The following is a 22,364-nucleotide window of genomic DNA, read 5'->3' as shown; positions in this document are numbered from 1 at the left end:
CAGATATCATGTTCCTAAACTATTTTTTCTAAAAAAATAGTTTATTTCTTGATAAAATTTCTAGACTTTGAGGGCTTTCCAGTTCACATAGCATGTAAAATAAATATCATAAATCAGGGATCTCAAACTTTTTTCAAATCATTTTTTCAAGTTAATTTCATATTAATTATTAATAATTTCCATATTAATTTAAACAACCTCTTCATATACTATCAAAACAGAAACACAACTCTATTTTAAAATATGTATTTTGTTGGGTTAAAAAAAAATGGCAAAGGTCAAATATGCCTGTTGATAAGGCCTTCCTTTATTGTTTGGCTTCAAATGACAAAGATGATATAAAACAATGATATAAAATTGCATTAAAAAAACTGCTGTTCTGCATTTTTTTTAAGTATAATGTTAGTAATGGAAACTTTTTCAGAATATTGCGCTTACTTGTAGAACTTGAACTTTGAAGAGGCCCTCCCATGAGACAATACCGGCAGTGGCCTCGAGCCAATTTAAGTTTGAGACCCCTGCCGTAAGCAGCGAGCATTGCGAAACCAGTTACGCTAACAGATGGTAGAGCTGGTTCTTTACAACAACAAAAAAACTCAAACATTTTTTGTGCTGAAAATCTGTGAGATTTTATTTGCCCTGGGCTATGAAATACAACCACAAAGACACTGTGCAAAGAAAGCAAAGATTAAGTCACACTTATGGAGAGACGGCAAGCACATATTACACAAACAGAAATGATATATCTGCATGTACACAGTATATTGCCAAAAGAGTTCATGCTACAAACAACATATAAAAACCAATGAAATTAAGGCTCGAAAACTTTTGTTATAGGAACACACCTCAATCCAAATATGTAAATCATTAAAATATAGTTATATTCAATGTCATTCAAATGTTTAATCCCGTAATACTGTTTTCTTTGTTATATTTACTGTTATCTACTGTTTTTACTAGTCTATAAAAATCCAGCAAGATTTAGTTTTTTACAATCTGATTGAGACCGTATGGTGCAACTTGCTTTTAGACACTACATTTGCTTTTAGAGCTACATTTAATGCTACGGTAGATGCTGGTTTTATTAAACTATACAAGGTGTTTCCCCATTAATATTCTGCCAAAATACAAACACTGCTCAGATCAGTTTCTCAATCAAAATAACACAAACACTCCTTTCTGAGTGAGAGAAAAAGTTCGAACAAAATTCAAAGCTTCTGCGCTGATACACACCAACTTAAAAGCATTAGAAGAAATGATAAATGAAACACATGGACTTAACCTAAACATTGTGCCGCCTACATAATGTAAGGTTACATTTTTTTCAACAAAAGCAGTTTTATGGCAATTTATGGCCGTCTTCAATACAATTTCAAGCAACAACTGATATTTTGTTGCGCTGGCTGTAAATATACTTTAGTTTAATAGTATACACTTAAAATCTTGTTGTCTTGTAACTGACTGTTTGCTAAGCCCCGCCCTTCATAATTACTGTTGCTATGTCTGTCAAGCTTTTCATTCTCGCAGATTTCAACAACGGTGGAATATTTACTATCTAAATATAACACTATCTCGGGTAACGAGTCTGGCTGGGGGGGGGGGTAATGTCAGCCTGAACTCTGATCGTATCTAGGACCAGCTTCCACTCAGTGGGGAAATACTATAGAGTGGATGTTCCAGTTCTGGACCAGACTTTACTTCATGTATCAAATAACGCCACAAAATAATGTAACCTAGTTAGTTATAGATGGGTTTCTTGGCCTTGGAAAGTTACTACTGTAAGCTAGTTAGTCAGACATGCTAATGATTGCAGTTTTTGTTTGAGTGGATATTACACACTGAAGTTAGTAGTTACGTTATTGTTAGCTATGTAACGCTTGATAACTACTGATCGTGTTTTTAATGATGATAATAATAATACATCATATTTGTAGAGGACTTTTAAACTGGACAATCAAACGTTTGCAGCTTACTTTAGAGCAGATAAACACTGTTCAATCCATCCTTTAAACCTGCCGCTTCAACATGTGGAGAAATCTAAAGCTTGACAGGCCTGCTGTGCCTTGTTACGGTTGCTAGGCTATGATTGCACAATCGCTGGTTGGGGGAGGGGTTTAGCAACACAATACATTTCTCTACATTCCAACATTTGGCACTGCAAGAAGTGAAACAATGAATACATTTTTATTTTTCAATTTGATTGATTACTTTTTTTTTATCACCAATGGCTCTCCAAATTATCTTGGATGTGCTTGGCTCTATATATATATATATATATATATATATATATATATATTTATTTTTTTGTTGTTTTTAAAAATGTGGATATTAATATTTCACTTTTTAAAAGTGCAAGCAAGCAAGTACAAATAAAGCAAATTCACGTAGAGCATGACCTTTTTTTTCTCCTTTTTTTCATACAGAGTTTAAATCTGTAAAGCACAGAGTTAAAAAATATACTACAAAATTGTCTTAAAAACAGGAATATAAGCAGATTGGTATTGCTGTAGCTTATCGATTATTGGTAAAACATTTCCAAGCTGGTGGGAGAAGGGGCGGCAATACACACTTCAGACAGTCAATTAAGTAAAATAAAATAAAAAATACAGAATATGAATCTGAACAACAGTAATGGAAGATATTGTCCTTTTGTTTATAAGTGCTATAAACAATATCCTCAAGTCCTCACTCATCGTCGCTCTTGCTCTTGTCTGACTGATCCTGTAGAAAGAGAGAGAGATAAAGAGCATTAGAGAGAGAGAGAGGTATAAAGACAGCAGAGGCAGAGGAAAGATAAAGGTTTATTTTCTGTAGACATCAACAAGAGGTAGCAGAAGTCATCACAAGCTGAATATATTAACACCCTGGAATAAGAAATAAAGATCTCCAGAGGAAAGAAGGTCTGAAGGTGAAGCCGGTGCCCTTTCCTTACATCCTCTTCTGTCTAGTTTCTGGGCAGAAGCTGTTGAAGGGGGAGCTATAAAGGAGGATGAGGATGAGGATGAGGATGGAGTCTGGAAATTCAGGAAAGGAAAGTTCAGTTTTTAAATCTGTGGGTAAGAAGCGAGTGGGTTGAGAGATAAAGAGAGACAGTCTTTTCTTTGAACACACTGCACACGTCAGTGAATGTTTCCACCATGACTGATAGACAGCTGAGGAAATCACACACTGCATTTGTATTCACAGAGTAATGGAGCTTTTGACCATGATCTTTTTTTGGTTGAACTGTTTACATTACCCTCATACACATCTGCCTCAGGCTGCGCACTGAAGGCATAGAGGAAACAACTTTTGGTCTCTATAGATGTAATATTAAGGTAGCACTCACAGCCGTATTAATGAAATCAAAATGTCTTTGTAATGTGCTTAATTAGGGCAGTGCAATATGACAATATAAAATGAATGAATGAATCTTTTCATAATTAGCTCTATTGTTTGTTTTGTTGTGTCGTAATCATAGACAGCAAAGCCTAACAGTTTGTCTTATTCACAAACAGGATTTTATAACTCTAGTCTCAATTTTCAGGTTAATCAGCTTTTATCTGCAATCAATTATTTACACCCCAGCCTGTTCCACCTTTATAGCATCAGAAAACATAAATACATTTGATTACCGGTATTCAGTACTTTTCTAAAATCACAAAAAACAAGTTGTGTTTTTTTTTTTTTTGGTGATGACACAACTTGCAATGCCCTATATTTAAGAACATTGGTTAGTGCTCATGTAATAAATATGAAAATGTATTGTAAATAGCATACAATTAGAAATTAGAACAATGAAATAAGTCTGCTGACAAATGTGTTTTACTTTTAATTTCAAGTGACCTACAACCAGCAGGTCTTTACCTCGCCCATCATACTGTATTTATCTCACTGTCTCCGTATGTTGATACAGGCTTACTGGTTGACCTTTTCACTCACACACAAACTTAAGCTCTAATTAAGTATCCAACTGAACCTATGAACATGCAAATCAGTATGTCCTTAGATGTGAGGGCTTTGATGGAAGATACTCAGCAGTCGTGGTTGAAAGCAAATGTCATCCAAATGACAGAAAAAGGGAAAGGTATAATTACTCCAGGAAGCTACGGAGCCCTGTGTTTATACTCTGAAAAGGCTGATACTGGAATAAAAGGGTCTACTGTGTGACCACGAACTGCAAGACAATTATATAATATGTATTATATAAAGCATCTAACGTTATAAAAATCTGAATACTTTTAAGAATAGATCTGAAATTGTTTGCCAGATCTGGATCAAATGCAAATGAAAAATATTCATACTTTTTCTTTTTATTAAAATAACAAAGGTGATGGTTTTCATCTCCAGTGGTTGAGATGTTTTTATATTCTTTACTTAAAAGTGATAATAACACAACGAAAAGCTACTCCATTAAAAGTACAGAAGTATTATTAGCAAACTGTATATAAAGAATAAAAGTGATTTAATTAGAAAGACTATTCTCCAATATACTCCTTGCTTTTATTCTTCCAGTAAATTAAATTTCAAACTGAACTAAATAGGCTGTATTGTTCAACCACGTCTAAACCAAAACTGTTAATTGCTGTTCTGTAATGCCAGGATCAAAGGCGAGGTGACAAACCTGCCTTCATAGAGAGGGGCAAAAGGGCTTAATGGGGATCATACTTCTACTTTTCCACGGCATTTATGGTGCTACAATCGTTTATACACACAAAAAGGGATGGAAGTATGCTTTCACACCTCCGCACACCTGGCTGGTTGCCGCATGAGGTGTGTGTGATTGTTGCACTGATGAAACTGTAGTACTGAATTTACCCCCTTATACAAAATGCTGGCTTTACAACAACACTAACCTGGACACGGAAACTGCGACTGTCACCCTGAATTCAGAGTAATTTATGGTGTGAATGTTAAGTGTTATGTGTCACACGTTTGGTGGAGATCAGCAGCTACACCAAGGGGCCGTCCCCACAAATACGTTTTTTTAGAATCTGGATAAATACTTCGTATCGTATCGGCCTCGCGTCCAGACGGATACGGCGTTTTCAGGGTGTGAAAACTGTATTTTTTGGAAACGGGTCCCAGAGTGGGAAAATCTGAAAACGCTGGATTGCCCGGAGTCGTCTGGACGGCGAAAACTGATTTTTTCAGAAACGATGACGTATTAGCCCCGCCTCTCTAGCCTTTAACCTCAGCAACCGCCGCTAGATGCGTCATAACAACAACAACAATGGCGGACTACTACTAAACAGCGCATGCTCCATGGTTTCTCTTACAGTTTTAGTGTATTGGTGTGGAGGCGTCACAGCACCACATACAGGCCTGGCATATGTACTACAGCATTTTGGGTTGTTTCAGTGAATCTGTGTGGACGCAGATATTTCAGGAAACAATGTCGTGTTTAAGAAGATTTTTTTTTAAACGACATCGTATTGGGTGAGGCCGTGTATTCGTGTGGACAGGCTCCAAGTGACATCATTCATTTTGTGTCTCACAGCTTTTGTCAAGGATTGAATCTACTGGTCATCCCAATAAAGTATCTAAATAAAATAATAAATAGATTTCAGTGAGAGACTGTAGGAAAATCTTGAATGTGTGGTGTGCATGTTATGTATGTATGTGGTATTATATATGAAGGAATAACTGCAGTTTCACTCACGTGGCAAAAAGGAAAAGCAGGAGGAGAAAAAGGAGAATACAAGGTATCCGTTAGATGGTAATTAAATAAAAATGGATACATTAATGGTGGTTACCATGGCTTTAATTTCCCATTGCTGGTTTCTTTGTATGTTGGCAGCCAATTATATGATGCTAGACTGTTAGTACAAGTCCAGTGAAGAGGAGGATAAACAGGATATGTGTGTATAATACAGTAAAATACAGAGGGGTGGATAGAGGGACACTGAGGGATGGCTTTATGATAGAATATATAATGGCATACAACTAAAGAACTCAATTAGTTTTACTACAAGGTAGATTCACTGGATGGATTTTATTTTATTTACTTGAACACATTTTGTCACCCATGTGCAGCCATTATAGCATTCATTTTAATAGGAAAGGTATCAGAGAAAACAACTGCAGACTAAAGACTATTACTGTAATATCAAACTTCAGTATTTAGCATTTGAGCTGTTTTCAATTGCTGAAATAATTGATTATTCCAATAAGATAAAATTAACTGTTGGTGTTCATAATGGTTTAACAAAGTAATTTATCAAGCAAGATTTGCCAAACTGGTTCTAGTTACTCAAATGTGAGGTTGGGTTGCTTTTTATATCACTGGAAACTGAATTTTAGACCAAAGGTTGGACAAAACCACCAATTTGACAACATTATAGAATGTGACAGCCTTTTTTATGGACTAAACAATTAATTGATCAGTCTTATCAAGTCATGAAAGACATTTTAGATTAATTCATCATTAAAATAATCCTTTATTGAAGCACTAATTGCACTCCATTCACATGCTTCAAACCTAAACTTCATTACTTACCGCTGTGAAACTGATGTTTGTGAGCTTTGTATTTAGAGATTCTGTGGTAGAAATGCAAGTTGTAGTGTTTCACTGTAAATGTTTGTGATAACCTAAAGCACTGCTGTTGTGTTTCTTCTATCAACAATTTATCTGAAATTTATTGCCTACACCTGTCATCCCATGTGTGAAAGAGCTGCTGATTACACGGCTGGAAGGAAAACAGTAGGACTTCAGATCGTGACGACCACAAATAAGATCCACTATGTTCAATATTGTCAAACAGTGCTCAGTGTACCATCTGTCATGTTTGATAAGAGAACAATTAGGGATAAGTTGCTACTCTGAGCTTTCCTAAGACGTGGTGGCCAATATTATTAAAATTATTTGATAGCTGTTTTGTTTATTTATGTCAGTTTTTTCCATATGAATTAATTTCTCTCATTTTCCCATTTAGAATTTTATTCACATAAAGGTTGAGTTTGAACCTTTTTTGCCAGAATTAGCCTTTTCATGAGTGAACTGTGAACTCTTCTGCTGAAAGATGCGCTAATGATACAGTGAAATGTAATGAAGTGGAATGACCTACATTGTCATCCAGGTCCTCATCACTGTCGTCGTCGCTGACCACCGGCTTGGCCTTCCCTCGGCTTTGCCTCTTCTTGCCTTTGTCATGGCTGCGCGCCTCCTTACTCAGCTTGATCTTAACCCGCACCGACTTGGCTGAATGGAGCACAAGGTAAAAGCAGGAGTGATTAAATGTCCCACCAGACAACTCTTACATAACTGCTTTCATCATTATTTGCTTAGAAAACTAAACTTATGCTCATTTAAGTCTCTACCTACATTTAGGCTCAGGGGACTCGGACCTTGAGTTAAATGAACTCTTGACCTTCTTCTTTCTTTCCAAGAATTCATTTTCATTTCCGATTAAAATAATATTTACAATATTATTCTCCATCTATGTCTTTTACATTATGTTTTTCTTCCTGCAGTTTGAACATTGTATGAATGCCCTGTCTTACCTTCCGCCTCTGACTCATCATCATCCTCATCATCCTCATCACTGTCCTCTTCACTCTCTTCGTCCTTGGCAATCTTCTGCCTGGCACTCTTAAACACCGACTGAAGGACAATGGAGTCCTCGTATATCTGTGTGCAGGGAGAGAAGTCCGGATGTTATAAAGAGTTTACCTTGAACAGCTTGAATAACGTGTATCAGTTGGAAACAAAGGACAGAAGCGACTGCTGGACCAAGGGTGGACGTGAGTAGGGATAATAAAAGAGGAGAGATTAAGCTTTAATGGAGATAAAAATGAGACTGATGTATAAGAGGCTTATGGAGTGAGTAGCAGTGAATTAATTGATACTTACTCTTCCACTACGGGAAGTGGCAATTCAAATCACAACAATTAAATATGGGCTGTTTCCTCAAAAAACAATGAAATGTCTAGAGGAACTCTATTGGATTGAGTTGGTGTAATGCATTACAAGACTGTAAGCCTTGTAAGCCTCCCTCAGAAAACAACTAAAGAATCGGAACAGAGGAAGAGGATATCGGTGTCAAGGTGCTGGCAAGATGAGTCACTTCGGAGGAGGGCTTCAACAAACATTTATGTTTTCCATGACCGTTGTTTATAGAATAACAGAAAATAGTGAAAATGCATATCATAAGGGTCTAATGGAGAATGAGCCGACTTGTCACTTAATTTATGAGCTCAGGAAACAGTTTCCTAACAGGTTTATGATGTCAAACGCTAGTTTCACATCTTCTTCCATACATTATTATGTTCATTTAGTAAATTATGCTCCAATTTAGAGTTAAATAGACAATAAAGCCGCGTGTGCTTTTGGGTGTGGCTACCTTTTGACTGACAGGTCATTCTCAGTGAGTCTGTCCAGCGCAGCGCACCAAACTCAGATCAAACTGTCAAACTAGGCAGTGCTGATCAAATATGAATCAAGATCCTGATTACTAATACGAGATTGTGTAAGACCAGGCGAGCCGCTATTGTTTCCTGCTACAAACGAGTTAAAATTGCGCAGCCAATGAGCGTAGAGCAACTTGCAGTACATCATGCTGGTTTATGCTGGCTCCGTCTAACTGCTTAACTCAAGGCTTCAAAACAGTTCTCCACAAACCAAGGGGTGACGTCACGATAGGTTCACAACTGATATGACATGCAACAAGGGACGTTATGTGGTACGTATCTCAACCCACGTCCATGGTGATGCCTACAAATGTCTTGTCTTCTCAAACCACAACTCCCAGACAATATTAATAAGAAGAAACATCAGTTCCACATTGGGGAGTTTCTGACCTGGGATCCCTCCAGGTTGAAGGTCTGGGCGTTGTGACAAAGCAGCATGACATCCTTCTCCAGGTCTCCCACACTCCTGTATTTATGGTTTCTCACACGATCCTGTTGACAAAACATCAGCATGGAGCAACAGATTGATTCACGGTCATCCCTGTCAGGTTCTGTGAGCCTTCAATTAATGTGATATTCGAGGCATTGGTCTTCCCTTACTTTAAAATATGTAAATCTTTCTAAATGACACTAGTCATAAAGTTGATTAGGGCTGCAACTAACGATTATTGGTTAATAATATTGATTGTTGGCAAAAGAAAGAGAGAAGAGAAAATGTCATCAGAAGTCATCTTAGTTAACATACCTTGATCTTTTTGAAGTCCACAGGTTTTCTGATTAGCTCATAATATTCTGGGAGCTCCTTCCTGGATGGTAACTGGACAAAGACCTCGCTTAGTTGTCTTCCTGACCTGGTAAAACAAAATAGTTTCACATTGTTATTAAATTTGTAATCTATCCTTTTTAAAAGCAGACCATTACTTAAAACTACAGATAGTTTTGTGTCCAGCTTTTCCTCTGTATGTTTGAAATTCTTAATCCTAAATATTAACGATTTAAAATTTAAACATTCAAATTCTGGGCTGAGAAATATAAAAATATGGGTTTCCTCAACAACAACAGGAAAAGATTTATATACTACTTGACAGTTATAAGGTCAAATACAATTTTTATGGTGTTAACAGGATAGAGCTATTAAAAAGCTGGCTAGGAAATGGTATATAGGCTGCATCTCATTTACACACACACATCCAGATCTGGATCTATCTAGATAGCAGTGGAGTTGCCATGTAATGCACTGGCCTAACCATTGGAAGCAAGTGGGTTTTAAGGTCTTGTTCAAGGACACTTCTACATGGACAGAAGAAGTCAGCAAACCCTGAAATTATTGGGCGGTTCCAGCTCCTGTACCTCAGCTACCCATCGACCGCCAAGAAAATACAGCAAAACAAGCAGAAGATATGTCAAATACATTTGCTGCCTTATATATCCCACCGACTGACAGGTGCTATGATAATAATGAGATAACCAGTGTTATTTACTTCAGCTGTCAGTGGTCATAATGTCATGGCTGATTGGTGTTGTGACAGCCTTAGGGTTGGCCTTATTCTGTTCCTCTGTCTTGGTTGTTTTACCTTCTTTGTTTCAGGAAGTAAGGGGGTGGAGCTGAGATTTCTCCCTGATGCAGCTCACCTGAGCAGGCTGGGCTCAGGAGGCTATAAATCAGACCAGTAAGGCTTTCTCAACTCTCTTCCCCTGGCCTGTTGACTGAACTATTGATTTTTGTTTGTGTTCTGGGTTTTACATTCATACATATACACCTCACCTTTCACTCACACAGACATTGCAGACATACTGATTTGCTGACAGACATATTAAACTGTATTGATTATTTTGTATTTACTTAATTTAATTGCGTTAACTATTCACAGACTGTGTGGTCTCCCTCTTTGTCACACACTTTTGAGCCAGGTTGTGACAGTATGTGTATATATATATATATATATATATATATATATATATATATATATATACACACACTTCATGTTTCCTGTGACTTAAAGTTCAAAACTTTCCTTGGCTCATTAATGGCAATTTGGCCTTTTGGGAGTGTGCTGTTATAATATCTGTTTTACATAAATAATGCAGCACAATTAATAATATAGTGTTTATGCTTGGGGCCAAAGTCAGCGAGGTAAACAACAAGCATCAGAATACATGGAAAGAATTGCAATACAGAAACGAGAGAAGGTGTGGAATAAAATACACAAGCGCAGAGCTGTAACAGGGTCAGTTGTACAATGAAACAAAATATATGAGTTGTTGTGGCTCTTACCTATTCATTTTCCAGAAAAGTATACACTAACGTATAGACTCCTTACATGAATACGTTAAGGAGGGTGTAAGCTCTAAGTTTAGGGTTTCTTTAAGTTTAAGAAACAGATTTTTCATACCTTGTCCCTCCACTTCTCACCTACAAGATTATATTTATAAACTAAACATATTTGGTGCACAATCCATTTCAAGGTTCTTCTGAGACAGTGTGTAGTAGACAGCTGCCAAACCTACAATAACAAGGGTGTGAGGAATCAAAGGGTCCTTGAATCATTATCCTTCTGCAACAGAGACAAAGATTGACATGACTGTCTTTAACTGCAATTTTTACCCAACTAATTTCCCCAGAGTTTAGGAAAATGGGAAAAGAAACAAGTTAGTGAGAAGAAAATGAGCGTTCATGGTTTTTACATTAACCTTGTAAACAGAGTTTGATTATGTCAGTAATACCAATTGCTGCTTATCTCCATTGCTTCCTCCCGCAAAAAGATTTCTATGCTAACACCAAGGTCTGCGACATTGATCCATCTGCTTTAAATGATTTATTCATGATTACTTTATTTCAGTTCTGCCAACATAAGACTTCTCACTGTTGTGTTTTGAGACTTTATTAGCATAAACTTGAGTATTCATTTTGTATATTTAAACTGATCTGTCAGATCTAATGGAGATCATTTAAAGATTTGCTTGCTGTTTATTTGCTCGACTGTTCAGAGCTTCACCCGCCACTCAATAAGAAAAAAGTGGACAAGAACTCCGACCGGAACAATCTTAATCGACGGAAATCCTCATATTTCAGTTTAAACTGGTTTTCACCTGGATTTATGTTCTCAAGCACCCTAAATTTGCTGTTTTTACTACAAATTACTACAAGGATACAGATCATTGCAGTTTACAGTAACCAAGGTTCACTTTCAGTGATGTATGGAGAAAAATGGGGAGATGTGTGCTGATTACACTCGAGACTTACAGCTGAAACCAAAATTCAACTACAGTGTTTAAAAATAGCAAAATAGTACTTTCCTGGATTTATCTTTAAACAATAAAACTTAATAATGAGCCTCAATCCAACAAATGACTAAATTTAGAGCAGCAGAGTACCTCAGCTTGATTTCATGGCTGCTGATCTCAGATGACAATATTGTATACATATACTGTATGATATATTGTATGATCACACCCCTGCGGTGCCTCTGAGTTCTGAATGTTCTATGAGCTTATATCCACTGTGTTAACTGTGTTGGAACCACAAAGGTGGATGGTATGTTCAAAACGGGTTTTTACATCTTTGATGTATGAAGTGCAATGCCTCTCAGCCCAGCATTATGGCAATGTGGACCCCTGGGAACAGACCCAATTGACTTCTGCGAAAGACCCTGGAATGAATGGAAATTGTGACCACGAAGGCTTCGAACGAGGGGGATTTGTGACAACCAGTGGTGATGTGTGTGTGTGAGAGACATACTGTATTTGAACAGTGATCTCTGTGTTGTGTTTATAAGAGGTCTCTACAGGCTTACACCTTAATCTGATTAATGGAGGAAATATACCCTAGACTGTTGCCTGGGAGATATGAGTTTATTAAGGCTTGCACTCATGTTTGGAGGTTTACTTTGTTTTCCGGAGAAACAGCATTGCAACTTAGGAATCCTTAAATTCTGGAGTGGAAATTCCTAATTCCGTCCCAGTCTAGTGGAGTGAGCGCCAGAGCTATGATTGAGATGCTCTGGGATGAACAACCATCAACTGGGAGAGGAAAGAATTTGACTTCTGGAAAGGCAGGTAGCAGTTTCCTGGAAAAAGCTCTGACACAGTGCATATTTGAGTAATGGGAACACAAATGCACATGTTCTTTCATGCACGGGTGAATATTACAGACAGACATACACATACTAGATAATTATGCACATGGGCAAAGAAGAAAATTCAACACAACAGAACCGACCACAGACAGACACACACCCACACACTAACTCTCAGGACTGTAGGACTGAAGAATACATGTTTATTACACTGTACTGTTCCTAAGACATGACCTCATGTCTGTTTTTACCCTGCTGACCAGGGAAAAATCGGTACTTTCCATTGTATAATCACAAAGCACACTCTCACAAACAGAAGAAAAATGTGCACTCAAAAAGTTTTTAGAGGTGTACCATAAAGCACAGAATGGGCCCTCATGAGAGTGGATATAAAACTTTTAAACCCCATACAGATCGACAAAGTATCGATTTAAATATGTTCCAATTAAACTTTTTCTTGTTTCTCAAGTCAGTTCATATACTGACATGAAGGGACACGGGATAACACTAGTCTAGAATAGTGTTGCACGGTGCACCGATACTTCAAAAGTATCGCGATTCTCGGAAATTAAAAAAGCCACGATTCCTAAATTTAATAGTATCAATACTTTTAAGAATGACCGCGTTCCAGATTTGTAAGAGACGTATTTCATGTTGGTGTGTGCAACGCATGCTTCCAGTGTCTCCCTATGGACGTCTGTGTTTTTTCTCCTCACGCACGCAGCAAAGAAGCTGCAGCTGTCATGTGACAAACACTGTAACGAGATCGCTGCAAGTGATCTGTGGCCACCGGTCCACGACTGGTAGAAAAAGATGACGCGAGGAGTGTAATATGGAAGTACTACCTTGCTGACAGTGAGGGCAAAGCTACCGATAAGTCGAGACCTGTTTGTCGTCAGTGCTAATGTAACAAACGAATGTAAACAAAGGGAGCCAACACCTCGAACCTGGCGAAACACTTGGCCGACAAGCACGCCGAGTTGTACAAGGAGTTTAAAGACCGACAGGTTAGTATGTGAAAGATAACACGACCACGCTCATGCCCTTAAATCAAGTGAGTAGGCTATGGTTATTTTGTGAGAAGTCACTATTTTGCACCACCGTAGTTTGACGAGGCTATCTAGAGAAATAGTAGGCTAACTATGGGCATTATCCTCATGGCCAACCAGCCTGCCTACGGCTAATTCAACATCTCTGAAAACGCAAATTTCACAGATAACGTTAATAATTTGCAAGCTGCTAAAATAAAGCACACAAAACATCAGTTAAAATGATCTATAGGCTATATGATTATAATCAGAGCATGTGCATGTTTGTCAGTGATTTATTTATATTAGGTTATTGCAGCATTTAAAGAGCACAGACCTACGCAAAGGAGGTGTATTTGTGAAACACCTTGTAAGAAATTATGGACTAAAATATAAAGTTAACCATCAAAGAAATCAGACGTTTAAGTACAGGATACATTAGCCTATATTAATCCATATATCACAGCTTAAATAACATTAGGTTAACTCATTATTTCCTATTATTAATTATGGTAATGTTATGGTTAAGTAAATGTTAGCAGTTATCACTATAACCACTGCATATAGAGATGCTAAGTTAGTCACAAGTTATTGTTACAATCACACATAAACTATTTAGGTCCTCTGTTATGACAAATTTATCACCATCATATTTTAAATATTTCCATTTTCTTCTGCTACAGAAAAGTATCGAAAAAGTATCGAAATCGCAATTCTTGACTTGGTATCGGTATCGAAACAATAATTTTGGTATTGTGACAACACTAGTCTAGAACTGTAAAAACAATGGTTGGTCTCATTAAGCACAACTGGCAGTAATTGGTAGCAATAGCACCTCCCCTTGGGTAGTCTCTACACTATCTTCTGCTGTCTGTAAATGAATCTGGTGTTTGAGTTAATTACAGTTAGTGGTCACCCATCAAAGAGATTAAGGTAGTCTGTGTTAGTTATTCAGTATCAGGTTTTGTGAAGAAAGACCATTAGACTGCGGAGGTTAGAGAGAAGTAATAGGTTATACGTCAAAGGGCTCTTTGGGGTAGCTAAATAAACCCGGCAGGAATTACTTGTGTGCTTATGATTTAAGTCATCAAACTCTTACAATCACAAGAAATACATCATTTATTAAAAATCTCAAGCACATCTCAAAACGCATGACAGGAAACGTAGTACCAAGTTAGTAAGAGAGCAGAGGGGTCATAGGTCAAGTTCTTGGTCAATCCTTTGTTAGCATGCTGCTGTGAAGGTAAACATGAGGATTTCATGGAGATCTAAAACAGTAAAATAGATTAAATGGTGAAAAGGCTTGTGGCTTTTACTTAATATTTTTATTCCAATGTCTTTATTGTCGGAGCTGATAACACCAGAGCCTAGAGCCAGATAATTATATTTTCAAGATATAACCGGTTCTACAGTTTGTCCTCAACACATTACAGTGCTATACACAGGTTTACAAGTGAGGTGCTACTGCATTAATGGCTAAAGTAGGTGTTACCTCTCACTTGCCATGTGGCGAAAGAAGCATGTCACCGGGACAACAGTAATATTTTTAGTCCTTCATCAATGTCAGCACAGTATGCGTTCAGAAGCATGTAGCTCCTCACAGCCCAATGTATCAGTGTAATTAGACTGCAAGAAGTCCTTAGATTTGACACTTTGAAACAAGATGTTGAGGTTGCCCTTACTTGTATCAAGCCATTATTCTTCTGTTGCAGAGAGCAGTATTGTTTGATATCAAAATGTTCAGTCAGATTGACAATTGAAGCACAGTTGACGGCCTCCCTATGTAGACAGTACACTCTCTGTAATCGGAGATCCAGTGTCCTCTAGTGTCCTTCAACACCAGATGGTGGGGATGACGCCAAAAATAAACTCATTTGCAAGTTTATTAGGTTTGTTCAGCAAACAAAACTATTGCAGTCTATTACAGTTAGCTGTAAACCATTCCTTCATATATACATATATATGTGTGTATTTAAGAAGCCTGTAGTTAGTGGTGCTGTGGAACTGTACTTAATTATACTAAGAAGTGTCTATAATATTTACACCACCCTCACTGATATAGAAGGGGTGGACAACAGCATTCTGAATAGTTCGGTGTGGTGCCCATTGACAATTTTTCCCCCGGTTGAATGCAATTAAAAATAAAGACGCCATCTTCCCGGCAAGATTCAGAAGAGTAACTGCTCAATGGAAAATGAGCTATAAATATAGCGTCAGGTGTGGATGAGATTTCTTTTAGGTCGACCAACAGAAACTTTTAATTGCCCTAAAAACATAATTTTTTTCTTAGTGACCACTAACACAACTTCTGTGTTGACAAAAAATTATATTGGCAAGACCAGTGTGTCAATTGCTAAGGTAAAGTAAAGATTATTAAATAAAAAATTACCCCAACTTGCAAAAAGATTTAAGCACAGTAAAGTGAAGTGGCAGTTCAGTCTGACTGAACCCATATGTAAATAATTCTCCTTACCCATCTCTGTAGTTGATGACCGTATCGATGATGGTGTTCATTTGCTTGGTGAGTTTGGGGGGATTCGGGGAGAGCTTCTCAGCTGGTGGACGTCCACGTTTCTTCTTGGCCTTGGACCCCCCGTCATCTCTGCTTGATGAGTCCTTGTCCTGACGTCTCTTGCGTTTGCGTTTTTTCAGACGGATCTCCTCCTCCATCTCTTCTAGGTTTCCATCCTCAATGGCCTTGAGTTGAAAAGCACCAGAGACAGGGTTAATCCTCAATAACTTCAACTTGTCCATTCATTGTAGGATCATTGTCAAGAAGTGCACAATTTTTACAAACCATCTCTGTCATCAGATATATCCCTAGTCAACACAACAACAAATGACGTAACAGTCGTAAGTACTTTCCCTGACTGCAGTATTTTAAACTCTGGCTGTCAAGCTCCGTAACATAACTTAAACCTCTTCAGCAGGTCTCTGCATATTTTTCTTCTTTTAATTCGAGCCACTCTGAACTACAGCTAACACTTCCAACATACTGTCAACCGGTCACAATGTTTCTTTCTGTTCTATTCTTGTTTCCCTGAAACACCTGAGCCACAGTCAATAAAATGGATCTGCCAGGCCTGACATGTCTCTCCAGGGGAGTGTGTCACAATATATTTGGTGTGGGTGACTGGGTGCCATTAGCATCAGGCTGAGCTAACTTTGGCATTAAATCCAGTCATAGATAAGGCCCGATCTGCTTACCATTGATGACGGTAATCCTGTTTGAGAAAGGTTTCTAAAAACTTTTTAGCTTTTAAACAAAATTAAACTATATATTGAAACTTATTTTTAGAGATATGTGTCTTCAGCAGAAACAAATGAGCTTAGGACTGAGAGCCCCAGACAGCGCAGGGAAGTTGGAAAGTATTGATAGACAGAGTAATACATTGATTTTGGTCTTTTGAATGAAAAAAGAATAACAAGCTACTTCTTTTAAATAGAAAAGAAAATGTTTCAGACAAAAGAAATCAAACTGCCGCTTAATGGTCTAATTAAGAACAATGTAAAATTACATATTAGACTGTAATTTTCACTGACTCCAACTGGTGTGAAGCCCAGAGAAGTTAATTATCCAAACTGAGTTCATGCATATCAAATCAGTCAGTATATTATACAAGATTACTATAATTAACTACAGCGGTACTGAGTGAAGAAGTGGAAAAGAAACAAACTTTTCCAAAAGTTTTGCTGCCACTGTGTGTACTATTCATGTTGGCCCTTTAACATATAATTAGATTGCAGTTTTAAAAAATACATACTACATTTTTAGCCATTTTAAAGTTTTACAGAAGTTATATTTATCACCATATGCTCTTACATGTTTGAGACAAAATTAAATATCATAGAATGATTTACCCGCAACCACTGTTTTTCGGTCAGCGCGTCACTGTAGTCCACATCCCGACGACAGCGCGATCCTCGGCCAAACATCTTTTCTTCCTCCTCTTCGTATGTGAGCCGTTCTACCTCAGCGTCGTCTTTGATGATCCAAGAAGGCAACTCGTCCTCCTCCATTAGACGAGGCTTACGCTTTGGGTTCCTGGCGTGCTCCCGACGTCTGTCCATGTCCATGCGCTACAGAGAGGTAAGATAATGATCAGGTAAATATACATGATTAGGCCATATTGTGTTTTAATTACATCCCCACATTTCTGTGTTTACTTTCTTTCATTTACTTTGTCATATAAGACAAATGTACTCATATTGGTGGAGTAACAAGCTAGATGCCTAGGTCATTACTGTGACAGAGAACTGGGATTACAGTGAGCAAAGGGTTTGCAGTTGAGAGGGATTAGTTAAATGTGTGTTACTAAAAAGGAAACTACTGAACCAAGCTAACCAGTTTCAGATCAGTTTTTGCAGTCTCAGTAACCTCTGTTGCCTCAACATGTTCCTTATTTTTGAGATGGCACATGTCAGCTTGGGTGTAGGCTCCTAAGCTTTGCTGTAACCTCTTAATGCGCAACAGAAAACGCACCTTTGGACAAACCCCTTTAAGAAGTAACCCAATTTGTGTCAACCATATTCTATGGCTTGCTTCCAGATGCTTATGAATATTTAATATCCAGTCACCATGGTAATAAGCCATTACAAGCTGGATGAAACACGAATGATGAGGCAACACCACTAGGAACCCGTGAAGCTTGAGGTTGTTTAGTGTTTAAGTTTTTTTAAAAACAAGCACTTGATTTGCAACCTCAGCTGGGGTTTACTAGCATCTGAGTCAAGAGAGAACGAACAACTGTACTAACATTTCAAACACAGATGTTGTTGATGTCACAAACAGAGTTGTGTAGAACTGTAAAACTGTCAAATGATGGACTGTGAATGACATGATGGCAGTGAGTCCTGTATCCATGACAATTCAATAATTTACTATTCAAGAAGACATGTCTGTCTAGGGATAGTTGTTGCCAAGTCTGAAGGTGCCTGAACAAATGATGACATTTAACTAAACATGATAGATAACCTACAATTATTTTGGGGTAGATGTAAGATAACCAGCTGTTGGCTTCCCCTCTTTTGGAAAATTAAAACTTTTAACAGATTTACTCTAAAAATGTGTCTTACCATGAAGAGCTCAAATTCATCTTCATTGCGGGCTATCATCTGGTTGAGGGTTTCATCATCGGGTACTTCATCTTCTTCCTAGAGTTACATATGGAAATACATCAAAAGACAGTCTCCTGAAGACATTTGAGTCTCAGTTGGAACTGTTTCAGCAAAATCGAAGCCACACATGCTCAGTTCAAAATCAGTAAAGTACAGATTTTATCAAACACCAATTAAATAGCTGAGATTTCATTACATAACCATGTAATATTATATGTGAAGGATGGTTAACTCGCTGATCATATCTAAGGAGCTGTCTCTGGTGGGCCTGCAGTAATTCAATCAAAACCACCATGCATAATTTAACTAGAGGGTAAAAAATCAATTTAGGGTCTCCTACATTCATTGTATAAAAATGCCTGATCAAGCATCTTATTCCTGAGATGCTTTTACTTCCAAGATAAATAATAAAATATATGAAATGAACATAAGTTACAAACTGAAACTGTACCTCATTCTGCTCCTCATGCTCTAAAATGGCCTGGAGGAAGGCACGGCGCTCATGGCTCGAGGACTTCTGGTCGAACATGCCTGCTTGGATGACTTTCTGATCCACGTTGAGTTTGTATTTGGCAGCTGCCAAGATTTTCTCCTCCACACTGTTGACAGTACAGAGACGAAGCACACGCACCTCATTCTGCTGACCGATGCGGTGAGCCCGGTCCTGAGCCTGAAGGTCCTGGAATCAGCAGATAAATGAACAATTCGTCATCATCATTTCAGTTGCCTCAATATAAAAGAGGAAATTAATTAAAATCTTTGGAGAGCCAATGTCAGAATAACTGTCTACTGCGGATACTCAGTTTCTAACGATGTCAGCATAGTCTTTGGGCTTTATTTTTAAATAAAGCAATTTAGCCATTATTCTTTGTCAGTAAATCAAAGCAAACATAAAGCTCTGTATCACACACTCCTGTCGCCTGTTTGAGCACTGACACACCAAGCTGATATCAAAGGATGACACACTGCATCAACACACATCTTCTGTTAACACATACAGGTACATTATGCACCTGCGTGAGAAGAAATATCAAGTCTGTAATTTGTGTTCCTGATCTTACAACATGAAAAGACAAACAAAACAAACCACTATTACTATTACACTACTGTGAATCTGTCTAGTCAAACACTATGAAATATCTGCTAAAGAGTTGCATTAGACAAAGTCAAGTTTAGCTTTTCTTTTTTTTTCTTTTCATTGCGTTGTATAGGTGTGGTTAGTTTTGTTTGTGGAAAAAGGGGGAGGCGAAAACTAAAAATTACTGTATCATACTATTTGTATGAAATAAATACTTTTCTAATGCTGAAAGGTTCTAACAATGGACAAGACCTCAAGAACATATAGAACATATATATACCAATCAGCCATAACATTATGACCACCTGGGCACCCATATTATGCAGCCCCATAACTGTGATGCATTGTGTGTTCTGACATTGTTCTATCAGAACCAGTATTGTTTTTCAGCAGTTTGCGCTACAGTAGCTCGTCTGTTGGCCAGCCTTCACTCCCTACGTGAGCCTTGTTATGGTCTCCGGTTCACCGCTTTTCCTTCCTTGGACCACATTTGATAGGTACTGACCACTGCAGACTGGGAACACCCCACAAGAGCTGCAGTTCTGACCCAGTCGTCTAGCCATCACAATGTGGCCCTCGTCAAAGTCGCTCAAATCCTCAAGCTGCCCATTTTTCCTGCTTCTAACACATCAACTTGAGGACAAAATGTTCACTTGCTGCCTGATATAACCCACCCACTGACAGGAGCCATGACAACCATGATATTCCTGTCAGTGATCATAATGTTATGACTGATTGGTGTATATATATATATATATGGACGGTATACATAACATATATATCGACGTACCTGGTGTGGGTTCCAGTCACTGTCGAAGATGACAACAGTGTCAGCTGCCTGCAGGTTGAGGCCGAGGCCCCCGGCTCTGGTACTGAGAAGGAAGATGAAGTACTGAGACCCTTCCTCATTAAATTTCTTCAGCAGTGTCGCTCGGTCCTCAGACTTGGTGGTTCCTGAAACACCAAAAACTTCATCATCATTTTGAAATGCTGAGCCTATCAAGTTCACTTTGAAAAGTCTGCGTGAACTTCCTGTTCTTCTGGTCCAAAGCACATTGTTGTCAGGAAAGTAAAAATGTCACCTGTATACTGTGGCTCATCTCTGACCAATTAAACTGTTTAAAAGGTGTCTGAAAAGGGCATGTAGTGACTCTAATTAAGCAGGGTTCAAAATGTGATAAAACCATTCAACGGCCAGTTTATATGTCTGATTGCCTGATTAAATTATGCTAACGAAGAAGGTTCACAGTCCACAGCTGCATATTTGAGTCTCTTAATTTGTGTCTGAAATACGGTGTGCATAAAGGAGGATTATCAAAATGATTAACTGATTGCTTTCTTTCATTTCTTTCTTTGGTTGTAGACCAAAATACCAATCACATGAATGAGTTGACTTGAAACTTTAAGTAGAATAACTAAAACAGTTTGTTTGACTTTCATTTTTATAAGCGTCTCTCAAAATCATCATTACTCCCCAAAAAACACAATTCTTTCTTTCTTAAAGTTTATTTGGTACAGGACCACTTTGCTTAGAACATACAGGATTTATTTATTTTTTTACTGGCCACACTTTGCTCTTTTTATTTGTCATGTTTGCAATTCCATGCTATGTGTTTTCACTACACATCAGCCTTATCAGTCGCTCACATACAGCAGCCAGTGAGAGACAAATTTGGTTTCACTTTGCACCTTCTATTCTGTTTCATAAAACAGCCATAAAATAACATCTAAAATCAATAACATCTTCTCAGTGAACTCAGGTTTTTGTTGCCAGACCTAGTGGATAACAGAATTACCTTTTGTTTGAGATGCTGAGTGTGGGTATCATGCTGAGTGAATGTGATGGGAATTCTCTGACACCTCAGTGTGACAGATTATTCTTTTTTTTAGTATGAGTGAGTAAATCTTTTTAATACACAAATACACAAAGGGATAAAGGGATTATAAGAGCTCAGAATCTGACTTAATCTTAGATTATGATCATGTGTCTTGTTGCAGGGACTAGTTGGTAAAAAGTCATATTTCTTTATATACTATATTATGGGTACCATACTTATAATGCAAATACTGAAGATCCTGGTTCAAAACTATACAATTTGAAATAGTTTTTGAGCTTTTTCCTTTACAAATGATATTTGGCTAAGTATAAACACCAGACTGCAATGAACATTTGGAGCCACATTTAAATTAGGCTGATATGATCAGCCGCTGGCTAAAAATGAGAAGCTGCTACCTAAATGTTCTCTGTGTTTTCAGCATGGACACGGAGAGTCAGACAGCCACAGCTCACAGCTGGTTAGCTTGGGTAGCTTTGACTACAGGCAGCTGAGCTGAGAGACAGTCAGTCATTCTGGTCGGTGTTACCTTCTGTGTCACTAGCAGAATATAGGCATTTAGTTACACTTTAAGATGTAAACATCTGTATATTTAATAAGCACAGAATTTTTCAACAGTGTGAGTTTACCGTCAAGGCGCAGATATTGAAAGTTGCGGTAGCTAAAGTAGTCCTCCATGATTGTCATGAGTGAGGTCATTTGACAGAAGAGCAGGACTCTGTGGTTGGTTGCCTGTAGCTTTGGCAGGATGCGATCTAGGAGCTCAAACTTCCCAGAAGCTCGATACAGATCATGCCTGGGTGGGAGTAATCAGGCAAAACATGTAATATAAGTAATCAAT

At 37.9% G+C, this 22,364-nt stretch overlaps 1 protein-coding gene across 3 annotated transcripts in view; it reads right to left on the bottom strand.

The window, feature by feature from the left end:
- Positions 1-603: 603 nt before the first annotated feature.
- smarca2 (SWI/SNF related, matrix associated, actin dependent regulator of chromatin, subfamily a, member 2) overlaps positions 604-22,364 on the bottom strand; it is a 54,247-nt gene continuing 32,486 nt past the window's right edge. For all 3 annotated transcript variants that reach the window (XM_051423010.1, XM_051423012.1, XM_051423011.1), the window contains exons 24-34: positions 22,153-22,319; positions 20,479-20,642; positions 19,062-19,289; positions 18,569-18,646; positions 17,354-17,572; positions 15,966-16,189; positions 9,134-9,239; positions 8,779-8,880; positions 7,483-7,609; positions 7,047-7,180; positions 604-2,721 (exon numbers count right to left, since the gene is read on the bottom strand). In XM_051423010.1, the coding sequence (XP_051278970.1) occupies positions 2,686-2,721; positions 7,047-7,180; positions 7,483-7,609; positions 8,779-8,880; positions 9,134-9,239; positions 15,966-16,189; positions 17,354-17,572; positions 18,569-18,646; positions 19,062-19,289; positions 20,479-20,642; positions 22,153-22,319 (1,585 nt within the window). In that variant the 3' untranslated portion in view covers positions 604-2,685. The remainder of the gene's footprint in view (positions 2,722-7,046; positions 7,181-7,482; positions 7,610-8,778; positions 8,881-9,133; positions 9,240-15,965; positions 16,190-17,353; positions 17,573-18,568; positions 18,647-19,061; positions 19,290-20,478; positions 20,643-22,152; positions 22,320-22,364) is intronic.

Source organism: Dicentrarchus labrax, unplaced genomic scaffold (assembly GCF_905237075.1).
Source record: "Dicentrarchus labrax unplaced genomic scaffold, dlabrax2021, whole genome shotgun sequence".
Lineage (NCBI taxonomy): Eukaryota > Metazoa > Chordata > Actinopteri > Moronidae > Dicentrarchus > Dicentrarchus labrax.
Note: the sequence above shows the minus strand (reverse complement) of the source record. Positions and strands in the feature narration are given on the sequence as shown.